This window comes from Atractosteus spatula, chromosome 19, assembly GCF_055471065.1.
Source record: "Atractosteus spatula isolate fAtrSpa1 chromosome 19, fAtrSpa1.hap1, whole genome shotgun sequence".
In the NCBI taxonomy this organism is placed as follows: Eukaryota; Metazoa; Chordata; class Actinopteri; order Semionotiformes; family Lepisosteidae; genus Atractosteus; species Atractosteus spatula.
The window spans coordinates 7,327,746-7,352,093 of NC_142724.1; the positions used below are offsets into that span (position 1 = coordinate 7,327,746).

A 24,348-nucleotide genomic window follows, 5' to 3' on the forward strand; every position below is an offset into this window, starting at 1 on the left:
TAAGTGATCTGTGTTAACAAAATATCCATTCCATTCTCTTTCTGTGTCTTCCATGAGCTCAGTATTTGTTCATTGTTTGATGTGCTGTAGAACATCCTGTAAGTTGAAACCATCTTTTAGAAAGAGCTTGTACAAAAGCTTTGCAAGCAATAATCCATTGACCCTTTGGGAGTTGCTTTACAGACCAGCTGTTTAATTTAAAATTAAACTTTAAGAATGTTCATGCATTGACAAAAACAAAACACTGGGCTTGGGACCGTGCAAAATTAATTTTTAGGCCTGCGATTCCTAAGGATACCACAAATAATGCTTTTAATTCCCATTTGAAAAAGTATAGCACATTTTGATTGCTTTAGTAATGCAATGTTCCCAGCTAATGGCACCACGAAAGCAGACCACTTGAGAATGAAGCAGTAAGAAAAGGCTGTTTGGGTTTTTCAGTAATTGGAAAAGACATTTAGCATTACAAATGCTTCATCTAAAGACTCTTCTGAGTTTGCTCTAATGTGTTTCTTTAGTGCTGCTGGTGTTTTCTTTTTTAATTGCTTTATGAGTTCAGTACTATGTTTATTACCTTTCTAAAGGTGTCATATATTTTCCTTTTTAGCCATCTAAAACTGGCGACAGTGATCACTCTGTTCTTTGTTTAACTAGGATGAAAAGAATCATTCTTAGTTCCTCTGCCTTCCTTTGCTCTGTTTTTCACTTTTTATCGCTCTGCCCTTCTCACCCCTGCTCTTTTCTTCTATTTCCTCACCCTTTCCCTCCATTTCCCCATCTCTGCTATGATTGCTGCACTACAGTATGTGTCCTCACCTTTCGGATTCTGAGAAAAAATATGATTGTCCAGGTCACTGGACAATCACAGATTTCATCAGCAATCAGTCTTTTCTCCATTTACTAAAGATCACTTACCCCATGTTTAGCAGCTGGAAGCTTGTGGAAGAATCTGTTTAGTCTGAAAGGATTATGCATTGGGTAATAAAGAGAAGACAGCAGGGAGGAGGCAAGATTTAACTGCTGGGGCCTTGGGCTCTGCCAAGAAAGCTCTCTTGAGCGCTAATGTCTACCGGTGGGGTAAAGTTTGGAGCATGTTAAAAAGGGTTTTAAAGCGGTGAAGAATAGCAATAAATACAGTTCACTGATCCTTAATCGCCTTTTGGATCTATTAAAATGGTTTAGATGCGGTGGCCTCCTGTGGCTGCTGTGGAGTACTACAATTGAAGGGGCGTCATTTATGCCTTCTGTCACCTGAGAAGAAGCCATCAGGGATTTGAGTTAATATTACAGAGAACATCCCTCCAGGGAATGAATACAAATGAATACAGGCCACAGCCAGATGTTTTTTGTGCTTGGTTGAATGTTAATGGCCTGCTTGCTTGAAATGGGAATGTGGACTTGTATTTAATGCTCTGTCATCATCCCTTTTTCTGAGTGGTTCTCTTCATTCCATCTCTTCTTTATGTGGTTTATTGATAATCTACGGTTTGATTTTGCAATAGGGCCGAACTGCTAAAAAAAACATGTTGTTTGGTTTGAAGTTTTTGCCAGCAATAATTCACTCAGACGCACCTTCTGTGACTGTGTGATCCCGCCACCTGCAGTTATGTGTGACTTGAGGGTTCATTTGGATGAGCAGGGAATACAGAAGGGGGTAAATGGATTGTGAACTAATAAATGTCATGGTTCACAGTCACTTATCATATTCATGCAGCACATGTCATGTGAATGGCTGGAGCATTTTGAAATATTATCCAAGTGATTGTTACAACACTACACGGCAACTATACAAACTACAGGAACCCAAAGTGTTGGCTGCAGCATTGATCAGATCATTTCAGTTTTTAGTCCAAACTCAAGGATATTTACAGTGTATCTGAACAATAATGGCTTCTGGATAATATTCAGGTGCTGTTTTGCTGCCCATGGCTGTTTTTGTACTCACATCATGTAGAGGGATGGGACTTAATTGTATTTCATTATATTCATTCTGGCAGCAGTGAATCATATTAAAGTAAATATATCGTTGATTTACTCACAAATTGGACTCACAAACCTCAGAAGGATGGAAAGGATGGACATAAGGTCATTTAATTTTGTGCAGTGTATCCTGAGTTTACTTTTCTGCCGTTAATAAGCTATTCACATGCAGTAATGAACTCACTGGTTTTATATTAACAGAATCATGATGTAACTATCCATTACACAAGGGGCTGTGAGTCTTTCAGTGTTAGGTAGCATGGATAGAACATTGGACATGAAGTGTAAATTATGAAAAGATATATACAAGTGTTTTTCTTAAAACAAGCTTTGAATGTCAAGGTACACACATATCACTCTCAAACTGTTGTCCCTAAAGTTATATTTTCTGTGTTGACAGTAAATTTTATATCTAAATGGTGTGAATCAGAGTTTATTTACACATCATTGTATTCAGATCACATGCATATTTGCTCCACATCCTATGAAATTATGATGAAGAGTTTCTCCAACATATACATTATATACTGTATTTGCGGGACTTTTTTAGACATTTTAGACATTTTTCAGGAAAAAAGTCTATTACCTTTTTAATTTGGGTACCAAAGGTTGTAATATAGTACCAGTACAGCATGCCAACAAATATGCAGGGTCAAACAGCTCTTGAATTTCCATTTGTTTCCCAGTCTCATCCAGAAGCTTTTTTCTTGTTGCTTTTAATTGTTTTTTGTTTTGTAATTGCTGTGCCAGCACGCCAAGCTACAACTACGCCCCCAACCCCGACAAGCACTGGATCATGAGGTACACTGGCCCCATGAAGCCCATCCACATGGAGTTCACCAACATGCTCCAGAGGAAGCGGCTGCAGACGCTGCTGTCGGTGGACGATTCAGTGGAGAGGGTGAGCGCTGGTTTCCTGTGCTCTGGCTGAGCGGACTCCCTACCTGGGCTGTGCTCTTCCCCACGGTGTGCGTTTTTTTGTCGTCTGCTGGCATCGAGGCAGCGGAGGCTGCCAGTCGGGCTGAAAGATTCGCGAAGTGCATGGCTTCACTCTGGGGAGCGAAGGTCCGATTCAATTAAGTTCTAGCTGGCAAGACATGCTTTAGAAAGATTAAACATATGCAACAAACAGAGCAAAAAAGAGGGATTTATATTTCTTCACCATTTCCCGCATTCGTTCTGTTTAAATAACCATACTCCTTGCTCTCTGTTTATTGGACCTGGAATATTTTCTTCTAGAAAATTTTTTTTCTGGTCTTGCATCTGTTGAAATGCACCAACAATACACTGTATAAAGCTGTAATCCCACTGTGCCTTGTTTGAAACACAGAACCACACGCCTTACCTCTTGTTATGGCTGGTTTGGTATAGCCAACACACGTCAGTGAGAACAAGGATGAATTGCCATTGGGTTTAATAACTCTCTCTTACCCGTGCTGAGTGGAGGTGAGCACAGTTTCGGGCTCCCAAGTATACAGATGATTCCTTGTACAATGTGTTATTTTGCTCCGGTTAAAGGGAGCAAATACATGGGAAGATCTGAAACTGTCTTCATGACCCAGAACTTAGCAGGACACGAAGATGAGTTGTGTGTTGTTGTACGCTGTGCCGGGTTGGTACAGTAACTCCTTTGTTTTTCCACAGGTCTACAACATGCTGGTCGAGACAGGTGAACTGGAGAACACCTACGTAATTTACACCGCTGACCACGGGTATCACATCGGGCAGTTCGGGCTGGTCAAGGGCAAATCCATGCCATACGAGTTTGACATCCGGGTGCCATTTTACATACGGGGACCCAATTTGGAGGGAGCTACAATGTAAGTTCATCTAATTTCCTGTATATTTTTAGACGATTTCCTTGAGGGAAGGACACACACCTTAAAGATTCTGTAGTAATCTTTGACTGTAGTTGAAACAGGACATGCTGCTTCTAAGTTTCCTGCTTACTCTCCTTTATCCAGTCTGTTATTTGTTATTCAGCCAGTCTGACGTATTGCAAGGGCTAAACTTTTCCTGTTACACCACTCTATGAACGTTATCTATTTTCAACATAGTTGAATTTGTAGGAACATTATTCATTATAGGTCCCTGTTCCTGACCACAGCCATTTTCTCAGATTGTCCTAGCCCTCTCTTTGAGAACCTCTGCACGTACAGTATGCTTATCAGGCATTTAGGCCGACATGTGGAAACAGTGCATTAGATGAAATCCTGTAAACACAGATTGTACAGCATGTCACGACCCTGTGTGATTTCCTACATTACAAGTTGGATTAGTGGAAAATGTAGCAGTTCTGTAGGTCTATTTTTAGTTAACCTAAGAACATCCTCATCAGCATTTCTGCTAAGTGCAATGCTTATTCATTTCTGGCAGTTGGCTACGTTTTAGCTTTTAATGATTTTTACATTAAATTTAACAGTGAAATGAATGCATAAACTCTGACTCCAGGGGCCGAAAGTGGACATCTAGTCCGGTTGATTTGGCTCTCTTTCCTTGATGTCCAACAGGGAATAACACTGAGTTAAAAGACAGATTCCAGTCAGTATAGTATACTGCATCTTGAACCTGGCAAGCCAGATTTGGATTATTTAACACCATTTAGATAGTGGGTTCCTCCATGAGTAAATGTTTGTTGCCTGGAAGAGCAAGTTGATGTGCAAGTCGTCACTGGTGTATTTTGTCATGCAGAAACAAGCTGATTTTTCCTGCTAAACGGGTCCCTTCTCTGTGTGAAAGTCGCCCTTCAAGCTGCAGTTGTCACGATGCTGCCTCGGTGCATTTCATTAGCGGGGAGCTGTTCCGTTTTTCCCCCGCGTAGAGAGTGCAGTCCCTAGCCAGTGGGTGTGATTGGTGTCCTGGCCATATTATCCCCTCCTTGATGAATCTGCCATATTGTCCCCAGGGTCTTGGCAAATGGCCAGAGTAATCTCTGCAAATCTTGTAAGCCTGTTTTCTTCTCCCTTTCGTCTGATTACCTCGCCATATCCCATTGATACTTTCTGTGTCAAAGGACAGTAATGGCACTGCAAGCCCCTTAGAAATGGAGAAAATTGGGCCTTGTACAAAAAGGAAAAAAACTCTATTCCCACCAGTCCTATTTAATCATGGGTTCACGTGAGGCATTCAATCTCTCTGCAGTGCATTACTACTGCACTGTTTATTTTCAGTCCATTTAAGACATACTCCTGTACGAGAAAAGCATTACACAGCCGAGTTATTAAGTAGAAAAATGATGGGCTCAGCTATCCGCCAATGTGCAGGGTGACCCCATACTGTGACCTCACAGTGATAATGTTACATGTTGACCTTGTTGCTCTTTCCTCATTCGGCTCCTACAGGTACTTCAGTGCACTTACCCTTGAGCTAGCACAGTTCTGTGGAAGACATCCGTCAGCTGCAACACTTTGAAGTGTCAGTCCATTACAAAATGTCTCTCCATCTCCCTCTCTCTCTTTCTGCATCTCAGACGTGTACTTCACAGCACTCAGCAGATGGAGGCTACTGTTTTTTTTTAATAAAGCTTTCCTCCTGCTTTTTTTTCTTGATTTAAGCTCCAGCCCGACAGAGCTGCTGTGACTATATTCTTGACACAGTTCTTTGTTTAAGGGTGAACTTTTACTTTCCCAGAATCCATCTAAAATGTATTTAATAACTATTTTCATCCCCACATTTTCCCAGTAATCCACATATTGTTCTGAACATCGACCTGGCACCCACTATACTGGACATTGCTGGTCTGGACATTCCGTCTGACATGGATGGCAAGTCTATTCTCAAGCTCCTAGACACGGAAAGGCCAGTGAACAGGTACTAGAAGCCTTATTGTGGGATTTATAAATTGGTAACATCAGGTGTCCCTGTACTGCAGCGCTATGTAAAATTCAACAAGCAATCAATGTAGCTTTGAAATCTCTTCATTTCTTCCTGTGACGGCATTACGATTTAAGTAATTTAAGTAATGTGAACCATAGACAACCATAGACTTAAATCTATGTCAACCATAGATTTAAGAAAGGAGAGTATGTGTCATGCAGAATAGCCTCTAGACGGTACGAAAGCCGAGGATACAGAAATTTGCAGATCAGTGAACATAACAGTCAAAAACAGAGATGGCAGGACTATGAAAATTTTAAGTTTTTTTTTCTAGGCCAAGAATAAGGGGCTCCTGGAATTAAAGATCTGACTGCAGAATGGTATTGCCATGACTCATATTTCAGTGCAGCCCATTAATTCAGCTCAGCTGGGTTTCGAATGTAAAGCAGCCCTTTTATTAAAAAAATTCCTCTCCGTCTTTCTAGGAAGTGTCAACATCAATATATGAAATGCTGATGGTCGGAGGGTCTTATGAGGTTGTCTGGATTGTTTGCGTTGCCTGGGGCTGGAGGGACAAGAAAGAGGGGAGCAGAGACAGAGTTCGTAGATTGGACCCTGTCTCTGGTTTGCCCTGTATGTAATCAGGCACGAGTGGTCTTCCCTCACCTTGAAATTGACTCCTGGTGTCAGGGAGTGTCAGTTCCTGGAAAGGATACTTATTTCGTGCGGTTTGCTTTCTCAGATCTTCTACTGGCTGCAGGCTCAAACCCAGCAGAGAGAGAAAAAAAGCTGCTATAGCACGGGTGATCAATACGCGTTATTTCTATTTCGGTGCACAGGGCTTCAAAGGAGTGCTGTGGGTCAGGAGGCACTGAGGCCCGCAGTAGAAATTGCTCTTAGAGAGCTGCTCTTCTTCTGCTGTTTGCTAGTGTAAGGGAACTGTAGAAGAGAAGAAGAGGGTCTTTGATAAAAACCATCAACTACAAAGTAATTACAGATTTTTTTTAACTTTATATCACAAAGTAATGGAGAAATATTAAGTTTAGTAATGAAAAGAAACGGGAAGTACACTATTCTCCATTAGCAGACCTATTACATAGAGCTGTGCCATTGAAGATAAAAGTGGTGAGAATTTCTTACTTTACTAAGTATGTTTAATTACTGTAGTTAAATAAGCACCTATATTTCTGTCTGTTTTGATGTGTTGCACTGCTGCCTCACAGCTCTGGGGCACTTACCAAATACATAGTGGCCGGTTAACTGCTATTTAAAAATTGTTCCTTTGTGTGTGTGCCCTGTGATAGGCAGCCGTCTTGTCCAAAGTGTAGTTGTGCCCTGTGCTGCTGGAATAGGCTGCAAGTTTCTGTGATCCTTGCCTGGAATAAGTGGATTTCTGATAAGAGATGGAAAAATATTTGCCATGGTTTAGAGTTTTTTAGTCGGTTTATCCTCGTACTGAACCTAGAAATTGCTGCTCTGTGTATAAATTAGTATAAATTGTCACATGCAGATATGGCAGTCAAGTATGCAATTTGTTTTTCTTGCACTGACTAGTGTGTTGTGCCTAATTTCATTTTTTCTTGTCTCTTGATTCATTTTTAGATTTCAGTTTAATAAGAAGGCAAAAGTGTGGAGAGATTCCTTCCTTGTGGAAAGAGGGTAAGTCTTTAGCAAATGGCCAGGGTTCTCTAAAACACGGATATTGTTTTGCTGATTCTCTAAGGCAGCTGGGGTATTAATTTGGAGCTTATCTTACTAATAAAGTCAATTGATAGACAAGTACCGATTTTTAATAATAAACTAAAGAGTGTTGATCTGATATTTATACCCATGAGGTTTAACTATGCAGTGGAATTTATACATATAATTCAGTAAAATTTTATCTTATTTTAATATGACTTTCCATTTAAACATTGTGGTCAATTGTATATCAATCTGTAGATCAGTTTTTTATTAGCTTCCGTGCTATCCACCCACGAATATAGTTCTTGTAAGTTCTTACTATATGCTTTTTTCTTTGTGATGAGGGAAAACACTAAATTTAGAGCACGCATATCCTCCAGGTTACAATGGTGCTTTTTGTTTCCCGCAGTAAGCTGCTGCACAAGAGGAATGATGGGAAGGAAGTTGCACAAGAGGAGAACTTCCTGCCCAAGTACCAGCGTGTGAAGGACCTCTGCCAGCGTGCAGAGTACCAGACACCCTGCGAGCAGCTGGGCCAGGTAAAGCACTGCACACTTCTGTCTCCACCTGAGCTCTGCACATCCACTCGCTCTGTGGGGTCTGCATCTAACTCTTATCATCACTCCCCCACTCTGCTGTGCCAGCATCATCTTAGTCTTTTCCAAATTCTTTCCGCCTTTTCCATTCTTTTACAAAAACCACAATTTTATATTGACCCTCCACTGCAGTTGTTGCATTTACTATTATGCCAGCAGCCATATCACCCTGCCACTCACAACTGTCAGCCCACTGAAGCTAACCAGGTGTGAGCCTGGTCAGTACCTGGATGGGAGAACTCTTGGGAAAAACTAAGGTTGCTGCTGGAAGAGGTGTTAGTGGGGCCAGCAGGGGGCGCTCACCCTGCGGTCTGTGTGGGTCCTAATGTTCCAGTATAGTGACTGGGACAGTATACTGTAAAAAGGCACCATCCTTCGGATGAGACGTAAAACCGAGGTCCTGACTCTCTGTGGTCATTAAAAATCCCAGGGCGTTTCTCAAAAAGAGTAGGGGAGTAACCCCAATGTCCTGGACAAATTTCCCAATTGCCTTTGCCTCCTAATAATCCCCATCTATGAATTGGCTTCATCACTCTGTTCTCCTCCCCACTAATGGCTGATGTGTGGTGAGCGTTCTGGCGCACTATGGCTTCCCTTGCATCATCCAGGTGGGGGCTGCACATTGGTGGTGGTATATCCACCATCCTCTTTAAGAACACGTGCTGATCGTAATTTGAAATTCTGCCACGTTTCCACCAGAGGCTTTCATATAGTGCTTACTACAATTTGTGATCCATTTATCAGAACAGCATTCTGGTTTGTAATATGTAGCAGTTAGTCCCCGTGCTGGAAAGTAAAATGAAAGAAAGAACACAACTTTTTGGCTGCTGGGGCATTCACCAGATGTGAACTTTTCTCTTTCACTTTTCAGCGTGGAATTAACCACTGTCGCATGCTGACACAGCTCCCCATTCCAGCACTCTGTTTCTGTAATCAATTAAATATTTGGCTTCTAAAGGAAAAAAACACAGCACGTGCATCACATACTTGTATGAAATGGAAGGGCCGCAATAATAAAAGTCGCTATAATTAACTGTCCTGAATTACTCAGAACAATTACTGCAGTGCATGAACACACGCAGCAAATGAGTTTAACTTGCTGTGAATCTGACGGTGCAATTTGAGAAGTCATTGATCACAGACGCTGCCTTGATGACAGCAAGAACATTAAACTCCCCGATACACTTGTCTATCTTTTCCCATTTGCATTGCAGGTAGAGTGTAATGAAGTGGGAAGAATCAGCCACTGTGAAAATATTAAGGAAGTAGATGAGGTTTAGAAAGGGTTTCCATTAACAGGAGGGTCCCTCAGCCACCACAGTAATTCATCACTATGTCAGGAGTGAGATGGCATTAGCTACACCGTCTTTGACAACTAAGTCTGTGCAGCCTGCAATCACTTGAAGCATCTTCTACTTTCGGGTCATTACACCTAAGGAAATTATCTACCCCCCCCCTCCCCCATCTCCATCTTCAGCAGCAATACTACCTGTAGTACAAGTTATCTTAAAATCGACTTATTATAAGTGGGTGGCACGGTGCTGCTGTGGTTAGCAATCCTGCCTCACTGCACTGGATTCAATTCCTGGGTTGGTATCTGCTTGGATTTTGCATGTTCTCCAGGCAGAAATAAACCCCAAGGGTTTAGTTGCTCGCTTGTTTTGGTTTTTTTTTTATGCGTTTAAGATTATGATTTTTTGTTGATATAAAAACCTTAACAGATATAAAATCTGTCAGAAAATGTAACTGCAGGAAATCAACTTCTTGAGAGAAAACCTCAGTCTCTCAGGAACCGAGGATTTTAAGATTAACACCTGCTAATGAGCTTGTACCTGTATGTTAATTGAGTTCAATTATCTCCCCAATTGAGCTGAAAAAACATAGAATGTGACTCAGAAGATTTGCTATATAAATCATTATACAAAAAAGAATATTCCTTTTGATTAAGTACTGTATCCACAGAGCCATCTTTTAATGTTAATCACTACTCATTTTTGGTGCATGAGTGAGTTCAATATTAGAAGGAAAAGAAAGAACTCTAGAAAACCAAAGTATTCTTTTGCATAAAAATTTCTTTCTTTTAAATGGTGTCCTTTGTCATTACGTGCTTGAAGGTTTTCTAAAGTATGCCAAGTTCACACTGGACCTTTTTAGATGCTTTTCAATTATATTGCATTACATGGGTGTAAAGGAGAAATACTGTAGCTCAGTGGTGCTGAGGTGCTGGGCTCAAGGTGCTGTGGCCTATGTTTCTGAACAGAAATGGCAGTGTGTGGAAGACCCCACAGGCAAGCTCAGACTGCATAAGTGCAAAGGAATGGCAACGCAGTCTGTATCCCGCAAACATGGCTTGGCCAGCATGAAGTCCCAGTTCTATGGCCGCAGCTCTGGAGGTTGTGACTGCGATTTTGCCGACTACAGAATCAGCCCCTTCAAGAAGAAGAAACTTCTGACCAAGAAGAGTAAGTGAGCTGATTGTTTACCTTCACCTGGCTTATAACACATTTGACATATTATTGCTCCTGTGTTTTGCTCAGTAGTGTGGTACAGTAGTTCTACAGCCCATATGTTTTTCATTAATTCACTTTCCTCCACATATTAAAGAGTCCCTCCCAAGTTTTCAGACTCCTCCTCATTGAGTTTTAAAATCAATGTCAGTTTGAGCTTACACAGCCTGTAAATTCTTATGATTGGCAGCTTTCCAAACACAAACTGCTTTTATAAGAAATAAATCAGTAATTCAGTTGTGTATTATTGTAATAGGCTTGTGCATAAGTTATACATAAGGTAACAATCTTAAAACTCTTGTAAGTTACATACTATAGGATTTGTGCAAATAGCAAAAGCACAGCTTTGCTACTTATTGCAGAAGCATGCAATATCTAATAAGCGGAGTAAAGTAATTGCGTATGACATCAGCATAGATTTAGCTGACACTATATTTAAGCATTCTTAAAGAAGCTTATAAATATGCTTTACTTCCATCTAGTGGTAGCCTGTAGGCAGTAGAAGCATTAGCAATTTAAAAATGTTATAAAAGATGAGCTGCTTTAGCACTCAAGAGCTGGAGTTGTGCAGGTTTTACAGGTACTTTTTAATTAACCGATTAGGACATAAAACAGAACTGGAGAAAACCATTCCAGAGGCAGACAGTGATTATAATGATAATCATTACGGTTTAAAGTAGAAGTACTGGTATTATAGATTGGTGCTGAAAACACAGAACAGAATTTTTTTTTAAATCAGTTTTCCCTCATGACTCCAGAGTTCAAAGCCAACAAGAGCTACACCCGTAACCGTTTGTCACGGTCAGTGGCGGTGGAGTTGAATGGCAAGCTCTTTACTGTGGAGCTGGAGGACGGCTACCAACCTGTTGCGCCCAGGAACACCAGCAGGCGCCACACTCTGGAGGACGAGGCGCCAGATGAAGAAGAGGACTTCAGCGGGATGGGTGGCACCAACAGCCCCAGCGTCAGCAACAATCTGTTGGTGCCCTCCTCCATCAAGGTCACTCACAGGTCAGTAAGTCAAGCAAAGGCAACCTTGTGTCAGCTGTACCACTTTTGATAAAAGCTGTAGCATTTTTATATTCAATATAGAAATATAATGCCGTGGGACGGCAGCATTAAACTTCAAAATGTATCGAGTGTCTTAAGAGAACATCAGTCTCAAGACAGAAAATACTTAATTTTGGCTTGTATGCAGCTAGGTTCGTGAAGCACCTGGTGCGATTACATGTAAATGCAACAGGTCTGTTTATCCCTGTAAGGAAGAATTGATTCATCACATCTAACTGTGGAAAAACAGTCTGCCTGCGGAATTGCATTGAAAGAAGTTGTGCTGTTTTTTGTGTCCTACAGGTGCTCCATACTGGCTAATGACACGGTGAAATGTGATGTAGGTCTATACAAGTCACTCCAGGCGTGGAAGGATCACAAATTGCATATTGATCATGAGGTGGGTCCCCTTCGTGCTACTTTTCTTAATGATTTCATTATACTGTATTTAAGGAAGAAGAAAAGAGAACCCAGCTGAAAGCAAAAAGCTGTCCTCTAGTGGCCCTTGCGCAGTGTTCTTCTGTGTTCCTTAACTGACAGTGACTAAAATCATGGAGAGATCATCACAGACATTCTCTACAGGTCTTCCCATTTCCAGAATATCTCCTAGGGACTGCTGCGGATTGATCAGTCTGCTTCCTCTGGAGATATACTTTTGTTTGGAGCCTCTTTTTATGTATTCGAGGGTTTTCAGGTTTTTTTAAGCTGGTCAAGAGAGATTTCCCATCTGGATCTTTTTGCCTTGGGCTTCTTCCTTTGTCACCATAACTGATTGTTCATGCTCTAGCCCCTGTATGCGCTGCGATACAAACAAGGGGCATGACTGAGGGTGTGTTCTAATGTCTCCGATAGATCGAAACTCTGCAAACCAAAATAAAGAACCTGAGGGAAGTCAGAGGGCACCTTAAGCGAGCCCGTCCTGAGGATTGTGACTGTAATCGGTACAGGTGAGTGGGTCACACACTGGGACTCAAGGGAATAGTGAGCCACAGGTACAGGATGCCTTTAGGCATAACTAAGAGGAATTGAAAAAAATCTACACTGGTTCAAATTACTTAAATTAGGGTATGGCAGACCAGTACAAGGTCTTATATAATCTCCATATTAATAGATTCTTGAACGATAAAATAAACATTGTTTGCACATATCTAAGATATCCTGTATAAAAACCTGTTTTTGGCAGCAGTTAAACTCCAGTCTCCTTATACTTCATTCACCAAAGAAGAGCAGAAAGTAAGGTTGTGAATATCAGAGACTTTGCATTTCTCTGCATGGTATTTGAACATGTTACAAAAAAAACGTTTTGGTAACTTTCAAATTTCAGTTTTAATTTCAAGCATTATACAAAAATGTTACGCGTTACAAATGACAAAATGTTCTCTATTAATTATACTCATTCTATCAAAGGTTCTATGACCTTATAAAGTTAGTTAGGCCTATTTAATCAACTGCTATAATGACCACTGCACCATTGAACCATACAATTTGATACCTATGCAAATAAGGAAGGCGTTCCCACAGACAATAAAGGGTGATGCTCGATAGCTTTTTTCAAGTGTGCACCACATTGCCTTCACATATTTATATCATCATGGACTTCCTTACAATGGTACTATCATTCTCCATGGTCACCATTTGTGTGTGTAATTTAATTTCATTATTCCATGGTGTACAGGCTTCATGATATGCTGGCTTGAATAGACAAGCTCACATTTCTGTGACAGGCATATGACCAGAAATACAAATTTCAACTAAATCTTGTTCATTCTTATGATTTAGCTACCAGTCTAAGCACAAGGGAAAACTGAAGCATAAAGGAGGTGGCCTTCACCCTTTTCGGTAAGGAGAGAACCATTCTGTCTCTCATTATAACCATGTCAAGAGACCTACTTTCTTTTGAGACTGAGGAAATGTGCACTTTTCAAGGACAAAGTTTAAAATGCTATGAAACGTTTAGTTATTCAAAATGCCCCTGAACAATAATTGAATTGGAAATGAGAATATAAAGAATACAAGAGAGATGTTGTTTAGTAAAACACAAATAAGGTAAAAGATTGTGACCTGCTATGGTTGTGACAGGGCTAGATTTTTCTCTTAAACTCCTTTGAATGAACTGAGTATGTGCACCTATGTTTTAGATTGACACATAACCTTGAGCTGCTGTTATTGCTTGTCTGCATCTGTTTTAAATAGAACTTTATTCTGTCATTTATAAACAGAAGCTTATTATTAAAGTTTTGCCCAAAACTAAGAATCTCATAACTCTCAGCCATTTTAATATTCTAATATCTCAGCCTTTGAATCTATATTATCCTGGGGGTATGTTCATTTCAGCTCTTATTATTATAGTCTTATTACTATTTGCTTTTGCTGCTGAATTTCATTATTTAACACAAAACTCTGAAATTTGATAAAATTACATATGAATACATATTAGAAATTTATATCTCAACTCCTTTAGTGGAGAAGCTCCTAAGTAACCTCACACCGTGATCCTTGTAAAGTTCTATTTACAGGAACATGAAATGCTCACCTAGGACCTAATTTTTCTAGCCTGCCTCAGGCAACAGGCTTGTTGGAAAGTGATTTTTTTGTAAACAACAAGACAATGAGATATTTCTAATGTCCTGATATTTTCATTAGCCACCATTTTTTTTAATATTCCAATTCCATTTGCATTGGACCACAGTTGATTAGAAGCAGGAAATACTCAAATCCACCTTCTTCTCAGTATGTACTTTAACCCTAGTACAGTGCAGACAAGTTAAGGACTTGCATTTAGGACTGTGTTGTGTTAAGTGTACAAGAAAACTAGACAGCCCAGCCTTCCCAGAGAGAAAGAAAGGTATCTCGCATCACAAAAAAAGGCTTGACGATGTGCTCTGTGCAGTAATAGGTGTTTGTTTAAAGGATTGCACTGATTTTCCTATGTGCTGCTCAAGCAGGTGTTTTAGAAACCACTGGTGGTCAATATTTTTATTCCCTTTAAGATTTTGTAAATTCCTCATCAACCATCCTCTTAGTGTCCGTTTTCCAAACTGGTATTTCTTCAGTTCATTTCTTCAATAGAGCATCCCAGGATAGCTGAGGCTGGTACAGTTTATGCTTTTATCGGTCATTGCGTAATCAGACTTTATGGTTACCTCCATCCACTATGAGGACATCTTCATCCATTTTGCCTTTCTGACTTATCTGTATGCTGAAATGAACACTTGCAAACATACCACTTCGCCCATGTTCCCTCCTTGCACTCGTGCCCAGTTTTGGGATGCGTGCGTGTGCTTTTCTGTTCGAGGAGCTCTCCGATGTGACCTGGCACTCAGTGCTGTCTCTCTGTCGCCCCAGGAAAGTGATGCAGGAGAAGGACAAGAAGCAGTGGCTGCTGAAGGAGCAGAAACGCAAGAAGAAACTACGCAAGCTGCTCAAGAGGCTGAGGAACAATGACACCTGCAGCATGCCGGGCCTCACCTGCTTCACACACGACAACCAGCACTGGCAGACTGCTCCGTTCTGGACAAGTGAGGCCATTTAAAACGAACCGAAACAAAGCTTAACTGGCTTAACTGTTTTGCAGGTCTGTGGCTTCATGTCAGCTTTACAGTTCAACAAATGAAATTCAGTCACAAGCAGCACATATGAAATCGCAATCGTGTGGGCCGCTTCATGCGAGGCAGGGTTTTTTTTTTTACGACATACAATTTTATCGAGGGCGACTCAGAAGTTGGCGTATGGTTTTTCTCTTTCAGTGGGTCCCTTCTGCGCTTGCACAAGTGCAAACAACAACACGTACTGGTGCATGAGGACCATCAACGAGACTCATAACTTCCTGTTTTGCGAGTTTGCCACGGGCTTCTTGGAGTACTTTGACCTCAACACAGACCCGTACCAGGTAGAGATCTCAAATACAACTGTTAGCACCAGTGCTCAATGACTGGAGTTTGTACAGCTGCTCCAATGAAAGAAGTGCTTGGAATGGTCTGGTCTGCACTATGCTGACACTTTTTGGAATCTTAACTGAGTGAAGGCAACACTAGCGTTTTCTAATATATTGACACTGGGTAATAACTTTTAGTTACTACCAAAGCAAAAAAAAGAAATTGCAATGGTTAAGATGCCTTTTTTGCTTTTAAGGCCTCTGGGCCACATCCAAAACCAGTCCCTCTCTTTCCAAACTCTTACTGTCAGGCCCTGACCTGCATCTGTTTGCACTAAAAAACCCAGGAGCAGAGGTTGAGCCACTGTGAGAGGTTAGTGAATAGAAATTGCTCAGTCTTGTATCACATTAATAGAAGAATTCCAGGTCTGGAATAGAATTTATCAACATTGACTTTGGGAAAAGGACAGGGACAGCTCAGTTTCTGATTAAAAGTATCTAGGCTGTTATAAACGATGATCCATAGTTTTTATAGTCACTGTGAATAGCCATCTTAAAAATGGCAATGTTAAGGTTTCTTATATTGCAAATATTTGCTTGTTTAATAAAATATTCTACAAGTCCTTCAAGAAAACAGCTCCTAAATGTTTCTTTGGAGGAACCGGTTAACAGAATAGGGTGTCCACCTGCACTGTAGCCAATAGCAAAATTAGTCCTCCGACACTTGCGGAAGTGAAGACTCACCTGTTTCGTCCTCCAGCCAATTCTCAGCCTGCCTTTACACTCCAGGCTTGAGCGTTTCTCCCCGTGTCCCCGCAGCTCCTGAACGCAGTGAACACGCTGGACCGCCACGTCCTCAACCAGCTGCACGTGCAACTGATGGAGCTGCGCAGCTGCAAGGGGCATAAGCAGTGCAACCCTCGCACCCGCAACCTGGAGATCGGTAAGCCCCAAACCCGAGCCAGGCTGGTGGAACAGCGCGAGGCCCCAGTGCTCTTCTGGCTCAGTTCTGCCACGTGACCACAAAGGAAAGCTGCACAGAATTTCAGCCATCCCCGTCTGCACAGGAACTTGCATGCGATGTATACCTAAATGTTCTTGTTGGCGTGGAAAATCTGTTTCCCCCCCCCCTTTAAAAGAATCAGGTCTTTCAGCTTTAATAAGATTAAAAAAAGAGCAATTGGGGCATTTGCACACTGAGCTTGTTCAGCAGAAAAGTGTCATTTTTTCCATAGCCCATGAATAGTAAAACATTGGAGAAAAGATGAGAGCAGAATTTTCTTAGTTTTTCTCTTAGGATGTCTGTTGTCTTCTTTAAGATATTTAATGTTGGAGCAATACAGAAGGAGGCTTTCACACAAGTTATCATAATAGAGTGCGTAAATGTGTCATCTTTGTCACTTTCTTCTGTTAACTAATCATAGTGTTTCTTCTTTAGGAGGTAAAGAGGGAGGAAGCTTTGATGAATACAGGTATCTGCTCACTAAGTAAAACCTTCACTTCCCCCAGTGTTGACAAACAAATTCAGTTTAATAATACAGAAAAGTAGCATTTACTAACAAGAATAACCCCTGGAAAAATAAATAGGAGAATGCTAGAGCTCTTTAAAAATATCCCCAAAGCATTTGTTTCATTTTAAAAACAACCCTGACTCTTGAAACTTAAAACAACAATCTTTATTAAGTTCTTCTTAATCTTTTTGCTTTATTAAGAATTGTGCCTTTTCCCTTTGTCTTGCATGAGTACTTGCTATCCAGCTTTAAAGGAGGGTGTGAACTTTTGATCTGTGACCAGCAGCTTCTATTTGCTTGAGGGGGCAGCTTAACGGTTTGTCTTTTTGTTGCTTGTACATCAGGCAGTTTCATCGTCGAAAATGGCCAAAAATGAAGAAACCCACTTCCAAATCGCTGTGAGTTGGGAGGATATCACTCTGTCTCATCACAGTGCCACCAGGATCTTTAACATTTTTCTTTCTGCATGCAGCGCTCGACAGTATTTTATAACCACTTTTTTTCAATGCATGACCCCATGGTTTCTGTAGCTCTCAGCATTGCCTGTTTCCCAACACCTCTTCAACATGAAGACATTTAACAAAGCCTAATCCTCAGAGGGAGGCTTTTTTCGCTACTTTGATATCTCATCTAATTTTAGTCACTGTGAAGTGTCCTCGTCTCATATTTTTTAGTCAACTAACATCCATTTTGAACAACCTGATTGTTTTAACAAAACACAATATTCAATTAAATCTGTGGAAAAAGTCAACGATTTAATACCCTGCTACTATTAGTTAAGCCTTTTCTGTTGAAAAAGTGTTGGCAGAGCGTGATTGTAATTTTTCGTAGTGTCTGTACAACAGTATCAAGCATTTAAGTCACCCTGGATAAGCGTGAGCATCTAGTATGATAAAAGGGGAATTGGTGAAGTAATAACCCACTTGCTGTTTTTCAGGGGACAGATTTGGGAAGGATGGGAAGGTTAGGCCCTTTGAACCCCACCCTGTGAACTTCTCCAGAGAGAACAACTGGTTAGAACTTGAAACCTTGTACAGACTTGACGAGCACGCCTACGATCTTGAACTGAATTTTAACGTAAGCCTGGAAGATTGGACCAATTTTGGGGGTGCTGTAGATAGAATGTTTGAACTGCTGGACAACGTCAATGATTTCAGAAGACGCCACATCCGACACAAGCCCACTGGGACCTACTTGGGGCAGGAAGGAGATCCAGCATTGGCATCTACCAGCCAATCCACCGCCGCTCTCTACCTGACCATCGCCACCCCAGCCTTCCTCCTCCGTGAGGCTGCTGCAGAGGCTCTGTGGGACCTTCTGGGGCTCGACCGAGAAGAGACCATCACTCCTCCCTCCACCCCAGACGAGGGCAGCAGCTCAAGTCAGGGAGAGTTGCATGCTTTTCTCCACAAGCTGTCCGAGGATGGCAATCAGATTCCACACGAGGAGGAGGAGGAGGAGGAAGAAGAATTGGAGAGTCACAGCCCCACTCCCAGGAGTGCTACCCACACTTCCTGTAACAGCAGTCACTTCAGAGGAGAGGACACGCAGGAATTGTCCGACTGAAGCAACAGTTTTGTTTGCGAAACCGTTTCATCAAGGAATTTGCGACTATACCAAGATGGAATTACACCCTCCTTATACAACCCCATGTTTTCAAGCTGACTAAATTGCATAGGCAAGGGATGAAAATCTTTTCATAATAATGTTCATCCTCTTTTTAAGATGGTCTTAGACTTCTAGCAACTTAAGTAAATTTGAGAAGTAATTAATGTTCGTGGCTAACAAATGTTACCAAGGCTTCAATTCTTAAAGTAAAAAAAATCTTTAATATAATTTTGGTGACAGGGGAAGCTTTTGTATTATGTTTATACCTGTTCAGATTTCTGGAGTGTGGCTATATATTTCTTTTTCTCAGCTGTAGTGTTCTTGGCACTTTGGATTTTACAGATTTTTAATTCTGGCATTCAGTTTAGGGGGTATTTACTTTTTAAAAAAGGAAGACGTGTCACCTGCCCTGTAAAAGCAGACCACAGGGGTTGCACTTCCTGTCTGAATGCATTTCCAAGTTAACAGCGCATGCAGTGACTGCTGTACTGATTTCAGCAGCATCGTACATAGCTGATGCATCAGCATAAACATTCAATTTGATTAAGTTTTCTTTTTCAATGCCATTTGTTTTGGATGTTGCTTTGCCTTTTTTAAAATTATTTTTATCCAGTGTATTAAATACTCTTGTGAGAGTAATTTTCACAAGTGTTTGATATTCCACTAAGTAACTGACTATGATGAATTCACATACTGTAGCTCAGCATGTGGGGCATTATTTAAGAAGCAATAGTATTCCAGTAAATGCACATGGAGATTCAGTGTCTTCTTAAGACACAACACAGTGGCACAGAGCAAGATGATAGTAACTTGTTCATTTTTTGGATTATGTCGATATTGATTGCTTAGTTTAACCCTGGGACACAACTAGACTTAAGCAATTTCCACAGAAATGACTAATGATGCCAGACTTAAAAGAATCTTCAGAGTATGATGTGAAGAAGGATGACTGGAGGCCTAATGGAGATTCATCACTGTTAGAAGTGTTTTATTCAGCTTGTACAGTATTGGCCTTTCATTCTCTGAAGGATAATCTAAGTTACCAAGCACAATATACTGTAATTGCTTTTGTCAATTTCATATTACGTCTATTTCTTAGAAAAAAGTGTATGTAACAAATGTCACAATGTTAGATTGCTGTTCCTGCAATTTTGTCTTCGCTATACTTTGGTGCTATGACAGTTTAAGCAAATATACTAAATTGCTGTATGTATATGAATGTATGTTTTGCAATTAATATAAATGTCAGAATATATTTTATAATACACAAATGAGATAAGATGGCATATTCAACAGTGTTCTGCATAACAAAAAATATTTAAAAAATAACAGTATTACCTTGAGAATTTTGTAGGTCCGCAAACAGGACAGGTTATTGGCCAAATGCACAAACATTTCTGCGGATAAGAACTGCCTATCTCAGCTCCATGTACTTTTATAGAGCCTGTTGAAGTGAATTACAAAGGTCTCTCACAAAAATTGGATTTCTTTTTTCTTTCAAGACAAAAAAAAAAAACTTGGATCTTTTGGTAAGCACTTTTAAAAGGGACTACTGTATCTGACAAAAGAGTTTAAATGGAAATAAACAGACCAAGACTTGTATATAAATCTTGCATACATGTTTTCTTTGGCTTATCAGTGAGCATTTGATAGTTTATGAGTTTGTGAATAAAGTGTTGAATGCCTAGGTATCCCATTTCTATAATCAGTCTCCGGTGTGCTTATTACTAATTTCCAACAATAGGACTCTGCATTATATCAAAAGAGTCAATAGCCATTTCGATAGAATCTGAAATATTACAATAACTGCACAGCAGGTTTGGCATTACTGGACAAACTACAAGAGTAAAACCAAAAATAACCTGTGTCATAGCCAAGAAACCACAGAGTTTAAAACTGGCAACTCAAACTTACCAGAAACGAAAGATCAACCAACACAAGCCTCCCCTTATTAATTTTATGCACTTCTATACAAAACACAGAAGATAGCCGCTAAACTTTCAACACTAACCTCTTCACAAAAATGGCTTCTGATGTTTCTCCAGCACTGCTCTGAGAAGAACAGAAATATCTTTACCAACCACAGAAAACCACGTCTCAAGACGTCTCACAGCATTGGATATCAGCACTCCAACTCGTGTACACAGATTTGTTTTTAAAAAAAAGAGACAATTCAAAAATATTTTAAATAGAAATTTGTATTTACATCAATATTAACATCAAGAAAAGTAAGAAAAAAACCGCCAATAGTAATTTACATCCTGAAATAATGACCGCATGTTTTTCATATTTGTATTTCCTTTCATTAAACAATACAGAGCAAGAAGAAATTTTGCATTTTTCTCAAGAATTAAAAAGCATAAGCACAGATGATGTGGTCAAAGGTTCTGTATTAACCCTCATCAAGAATCTAAAATTAATTCCTCACTAAGCTATGTCATGAAATAAAAGCAACTTCTAGTCCCTACCAGTTACTTCTTTAAAATCTAAAGTGGCCTTCAGACAGTCCAGTATCTACATTTCTAATGTATGTTTTTGTATTGGCCTTAACTGTGTCTCATTTTACTCCAACTTTTCCCCCTCATCACATATCAGTACAGCAGTGTTTATATTGATTTGGTATAGGTTAGCATCACCAAAATCTCAACTTTACTTGTGCTGCAAAGGGGCTCCCTCTGCTGGCTGTACAAGTAAAGAGAAGGAAATTGCTGCTGTAAAACTGAAAACAGATTTTATTCTATTCTGCTAGATACAATATACAAAAATTCTTTAATATATATATTTTTGTAGGCATGTGTGCATATGTGTATATACACACATATACATAAATATGCTGTCAATGTAAGAAACTGTTCTAAGCACTGGAAAAAAATCTTTGGATTGCGCATGTCTTACAAGGTAGATATCTCAAAGAACATTAGGAAACATTAAAGGGAATAAAATATCACCATGCCACCTTAATGCAGACTGTTAAATTAAAAAAGTCAGAATTCCACACTCATTCTTAAAGGTGTCTCCCCCAAAACACATACAAAGTTTCTTTGTCAGCAATCTCAACACCACTAACAACACATGAAGCTTAAATCCAATGTCCACACACACTCCAGCTACACATGCTTCTCTCCTGAATACACAGCCCAAACAGAAAACAGAAGTCAAAGCCATTGCCGGCTGTCATGATGGGGAGTATATCCTGAATAATTCCAAACCCTCAATTTGCAACAAATTTCATGGAGGAATTTTTAAAAAGTTTTTTTTTTAATTTTAGGGAACATCTACAAGCTATTATAGTAAGGGGTAAAAAAGAAAATCCCTTGTTCCACAAAATCTAAATCTGATCCCACCACAGTCTCACATTAGATCTATGAACAGGATGAGGTAAAAAAAACATTAACAAAGCTTACGTGCTTAGCACTGCTCAGGCCCACATAAAACTCTACACTCCACATGCCTTTCAAGCATGTGAAAACACCCAGGCAGGATGGCCCATTTCTGTATATACCACACTCAGGTTTAAAAATTATACTTATCTGATGCTTAAATCCAAAATAAAAGTCCCATTTCTTTTCACCACCACCCACCATAAAATAAAATTGTCTCTTAAAACGGAAAGTGATGATTTTAACCAGGAACAAAAGTGCCTATTACAACAAAATCAGATGACTTATTAGGAAAATGCACCTCCCCTCCCCCAAATAAAATACTGCACAGTGAAAGTGAAACTGTATTGACCTACAAGAAACAGAGAAAGAAAAAAAAATATATAAACTTTTAAATATTTAGCCTTACAATCTGTGCAAAAACGGTATGTGACCTACAAAAGCAGTTATAATACATTTGAGCATATTTACAATTCATATTCACAGACAACCAAAATTAAAAATGTGACATCTAATACTGAAGTACCTTTGCTTTGAGTTGATGACACTCCATTTCAATTTCAGTCTAAACTGTAGAGGAAAAATTATTGCTTAAATCTGCATAATAAAAAAACATCTGTGCTTACTGCTTTCCACTTATTACATTTTAAATTAAAATGGGCCTCTGATTATTTTTAAAGAATAAAAGAAAAACCAGCTATGCTTTGTGCATTAGTTCTTGAATAAGGCTATAATGACCAAGAAATATTGCAACAATCCTTTCAATATTAGCCTCTCTGTAAAGTGCAAACACTAACACCCAATTGCTACTAAATAATTTTGCTTAGTACCTTAACCCATCAAATTTCAAAGCAAAGAGTGTTTCCCATATTAAAAGGCTAAATACTGCATGACTTGTATTCTATTAATGAAATGAGACTGCTCTTTAGTTTTACAATCAGACCGTTTTTTTCTGTTTGGTCCAGAGAATATAGGTAGCTCCTTTACCTAAAAGGGTACAGCCGAGGCCCAAGAATCCCACACTAGACTTATAAGGTTCTTAAGATTGGACATCAGACACACACACCCAGCTGTTAGTCTCACGTCTTCCTCAGATTCCAAGCATTCGTTCCAGGTGATATGTTCACCTTACGGGGTCTCTTCTGGTCGAAACTGGCTTTTCAGCAAAGGAACAGTGCTCAGTTTTTGTTTTCAGTCCATTGAAATGGGCACAATTAAGCTGCCTAAACATGGAGCACGCATTTCTTAATAGGGTTCACAGTGAATCACCATTCTAGCACTTGTGATGAGTCCATCAGGGTGTCAGCAATATTTCTGCAAGAAAAGCAGAGTACAAAAGTTAGATTGTTCTGCAAAGGATATTTTTTCTGCAAAGCAAGACCAGCCTGCTTAGGCAGTGGCAAGCTGCAACTCTGAAATCACGTTAACATGCAAAACATAATAACATATCGTCTACTAAGAAAATACACCTGTATACAGTTTATCCAGGTAAACCGAGATGGGCTGCAAAAATACCTTACAGCTCAGCGCATGTCTAATAATACAGAAGTAAATGCAAAACTATAGAACCAGTACCTGTTCTGGCCCCATTGGCATACGGCCCATTGCCATGGGGTTCATGTTCATCTGCCCTGGCATTTGCCCCATGTGACCCCCATTTCCATTCACAGGCAAGGAGCCGTTCATCATCATATTGCCATAAGAGCCAGGGTTCCCTTGCTGGGGGAACTGCTGCTGAGGATAGGAGCTGTAGGAAAAGCAACACGCAGCAATTAGTTGTCCGACAGCTACTGCACACACAAAGGTCAATGCATATCCTTCCACTTGGGGTTTAAATCCTTTTTTATGAAAAGGAAAACTTCTGAAAAACAGGAGCACACTTAAAGGCAAAAATGTTTGCATGGCTGTGACAGATTTTAATTCCAATGCCAGTTCAGGCTTTTCTGGCACTTTCCATAAACACGTTTCAGATTTTTAGGTGTTACAAAGGCTCAGACATTACCTCTATGTTATAAGAAACGCCATTCAGTTAAGTTGTGCAGGAAAAAGCCAAAATAATCACTGAGTTTTGTGACATGCACCAACTAAAATGTTGTGAACAGTTTCATGATAGAAAAAGTTCCTTCTTTAGATGGGCTTCTTCTTCACTTAAAGACAAGGCAAGCAACCATCAGGCAAAGAATTTGTATACTACACCCATAATTTGTTGTGAATACCCAGTCTTTTTTGGTTCAATGCCACATGTTAACAAGGTAACGCCCATTATTACACCATTGCATAGACAGCTTGTCCTTCGGCTTCGTTGGGACTAATGATGAACCACTCTGGCTGAAAGCTGCTGTG

The 24,348-nt window shown here is 40.0% G+C and overlaps 2 protein-coding genes across 8 annotated transcripts in view; one reads left to right on the plus strand and one right to left on the minus strand.

Moving 5' to 3' along the window:
• Positions 1-20,330, plus strand: part of sulf2b (sulfatase 2b) — a 119,769-nt gene extending 99,439 nt beyond the window's left edge. For 2 of the 4 annotated variants that reach the window (XM_088937404.1, XM_088937403.1), the window contains 16 exons: positions 2,731-2,881; positions 3,625-3,800; positions 5,662-5,790; positions 7,399-7,455; positions 7,889-8,018; positions 10,336-10,537; positions 11,341-11,593; positions 11,936-12,032; positions 12,485-12,579; positions 13,412-13,471; positions 14,978-15,150; positions 15,379-15,521; positions 16,326-16,449; positions 16,945-16,978; positions 17,362-17,415; positions 17,955-20,330. In XM_088937404.1, the coding sequence (XP_088793530.1) occupies positions 2,731-2,881; positions 3,625-3,800; positions 5,662-5,790; positions 7,399-7,455; positions 7,889-8,018; positions 10,336-10,537; positions 11,341-11,593; positions 11,936-12,032; positions 12,485-12,579; positions 13,412-13,471; positions 14,978-15,150; positions 15,379-15,521; positions 16,326-16,449; positions 16,945-16,978; positions 17,362-17,415; positions 17,955-17,985 (1,909 nt within the window). In that variant the 3' untranslated portion in view covers positions 17,986-20,330. The remainder of the gene's footprint in view (positions 1-2,730; positions 2,882-3,624; positions 3,801-5,661; positions 5,791-7,398; positions 7,456-7,888; positions 8,019-10,335; positions 10,538-11,340; positions 11,594-11,935; positions 12,033-12,484; positions 12,580-13,411; positions 13,472-14,977; positions 15,151-15,378; positions 15,522-16,325; positions 16,450-16,944; positions 16,979-17,361; positions 17,416-17,954) is intronic. The other 2 variants (XM_088937405.1, XM_088937406.1) reach the window with 1 other exon arrangement.
• A 477-nt stretch (positions 20,331-20,807) lies between these two features.
• The window catches only part of ncoa3 (nuclear receptor coactivator 3), a 60,158-nt gene continuing 56,617 nt past the window's right edge, over positions 20,808-24,348 (minus strand). For all 4 annotated transcript variants that reach the window (XM_088937399.1, XM_088937400.1, XM_088937401.1 and 1 more), the window contains 2 exons: positions 23,581-23,752; positions 20,808-23,319 (listed from right to left, as the gene is read on the minus strand). In XM_088937399.1, coding sequence (XP_088793525.1) covers positions 23,308-23,319; positions 23,581-23,752 — 184 coding nt within the window. In that variant the 3' untranslated portion in view covers positions 20,808-23,307. The remainder of the gene's footprint in view (positions 23,320-23,580; positions 23,753-24,348) is intronic.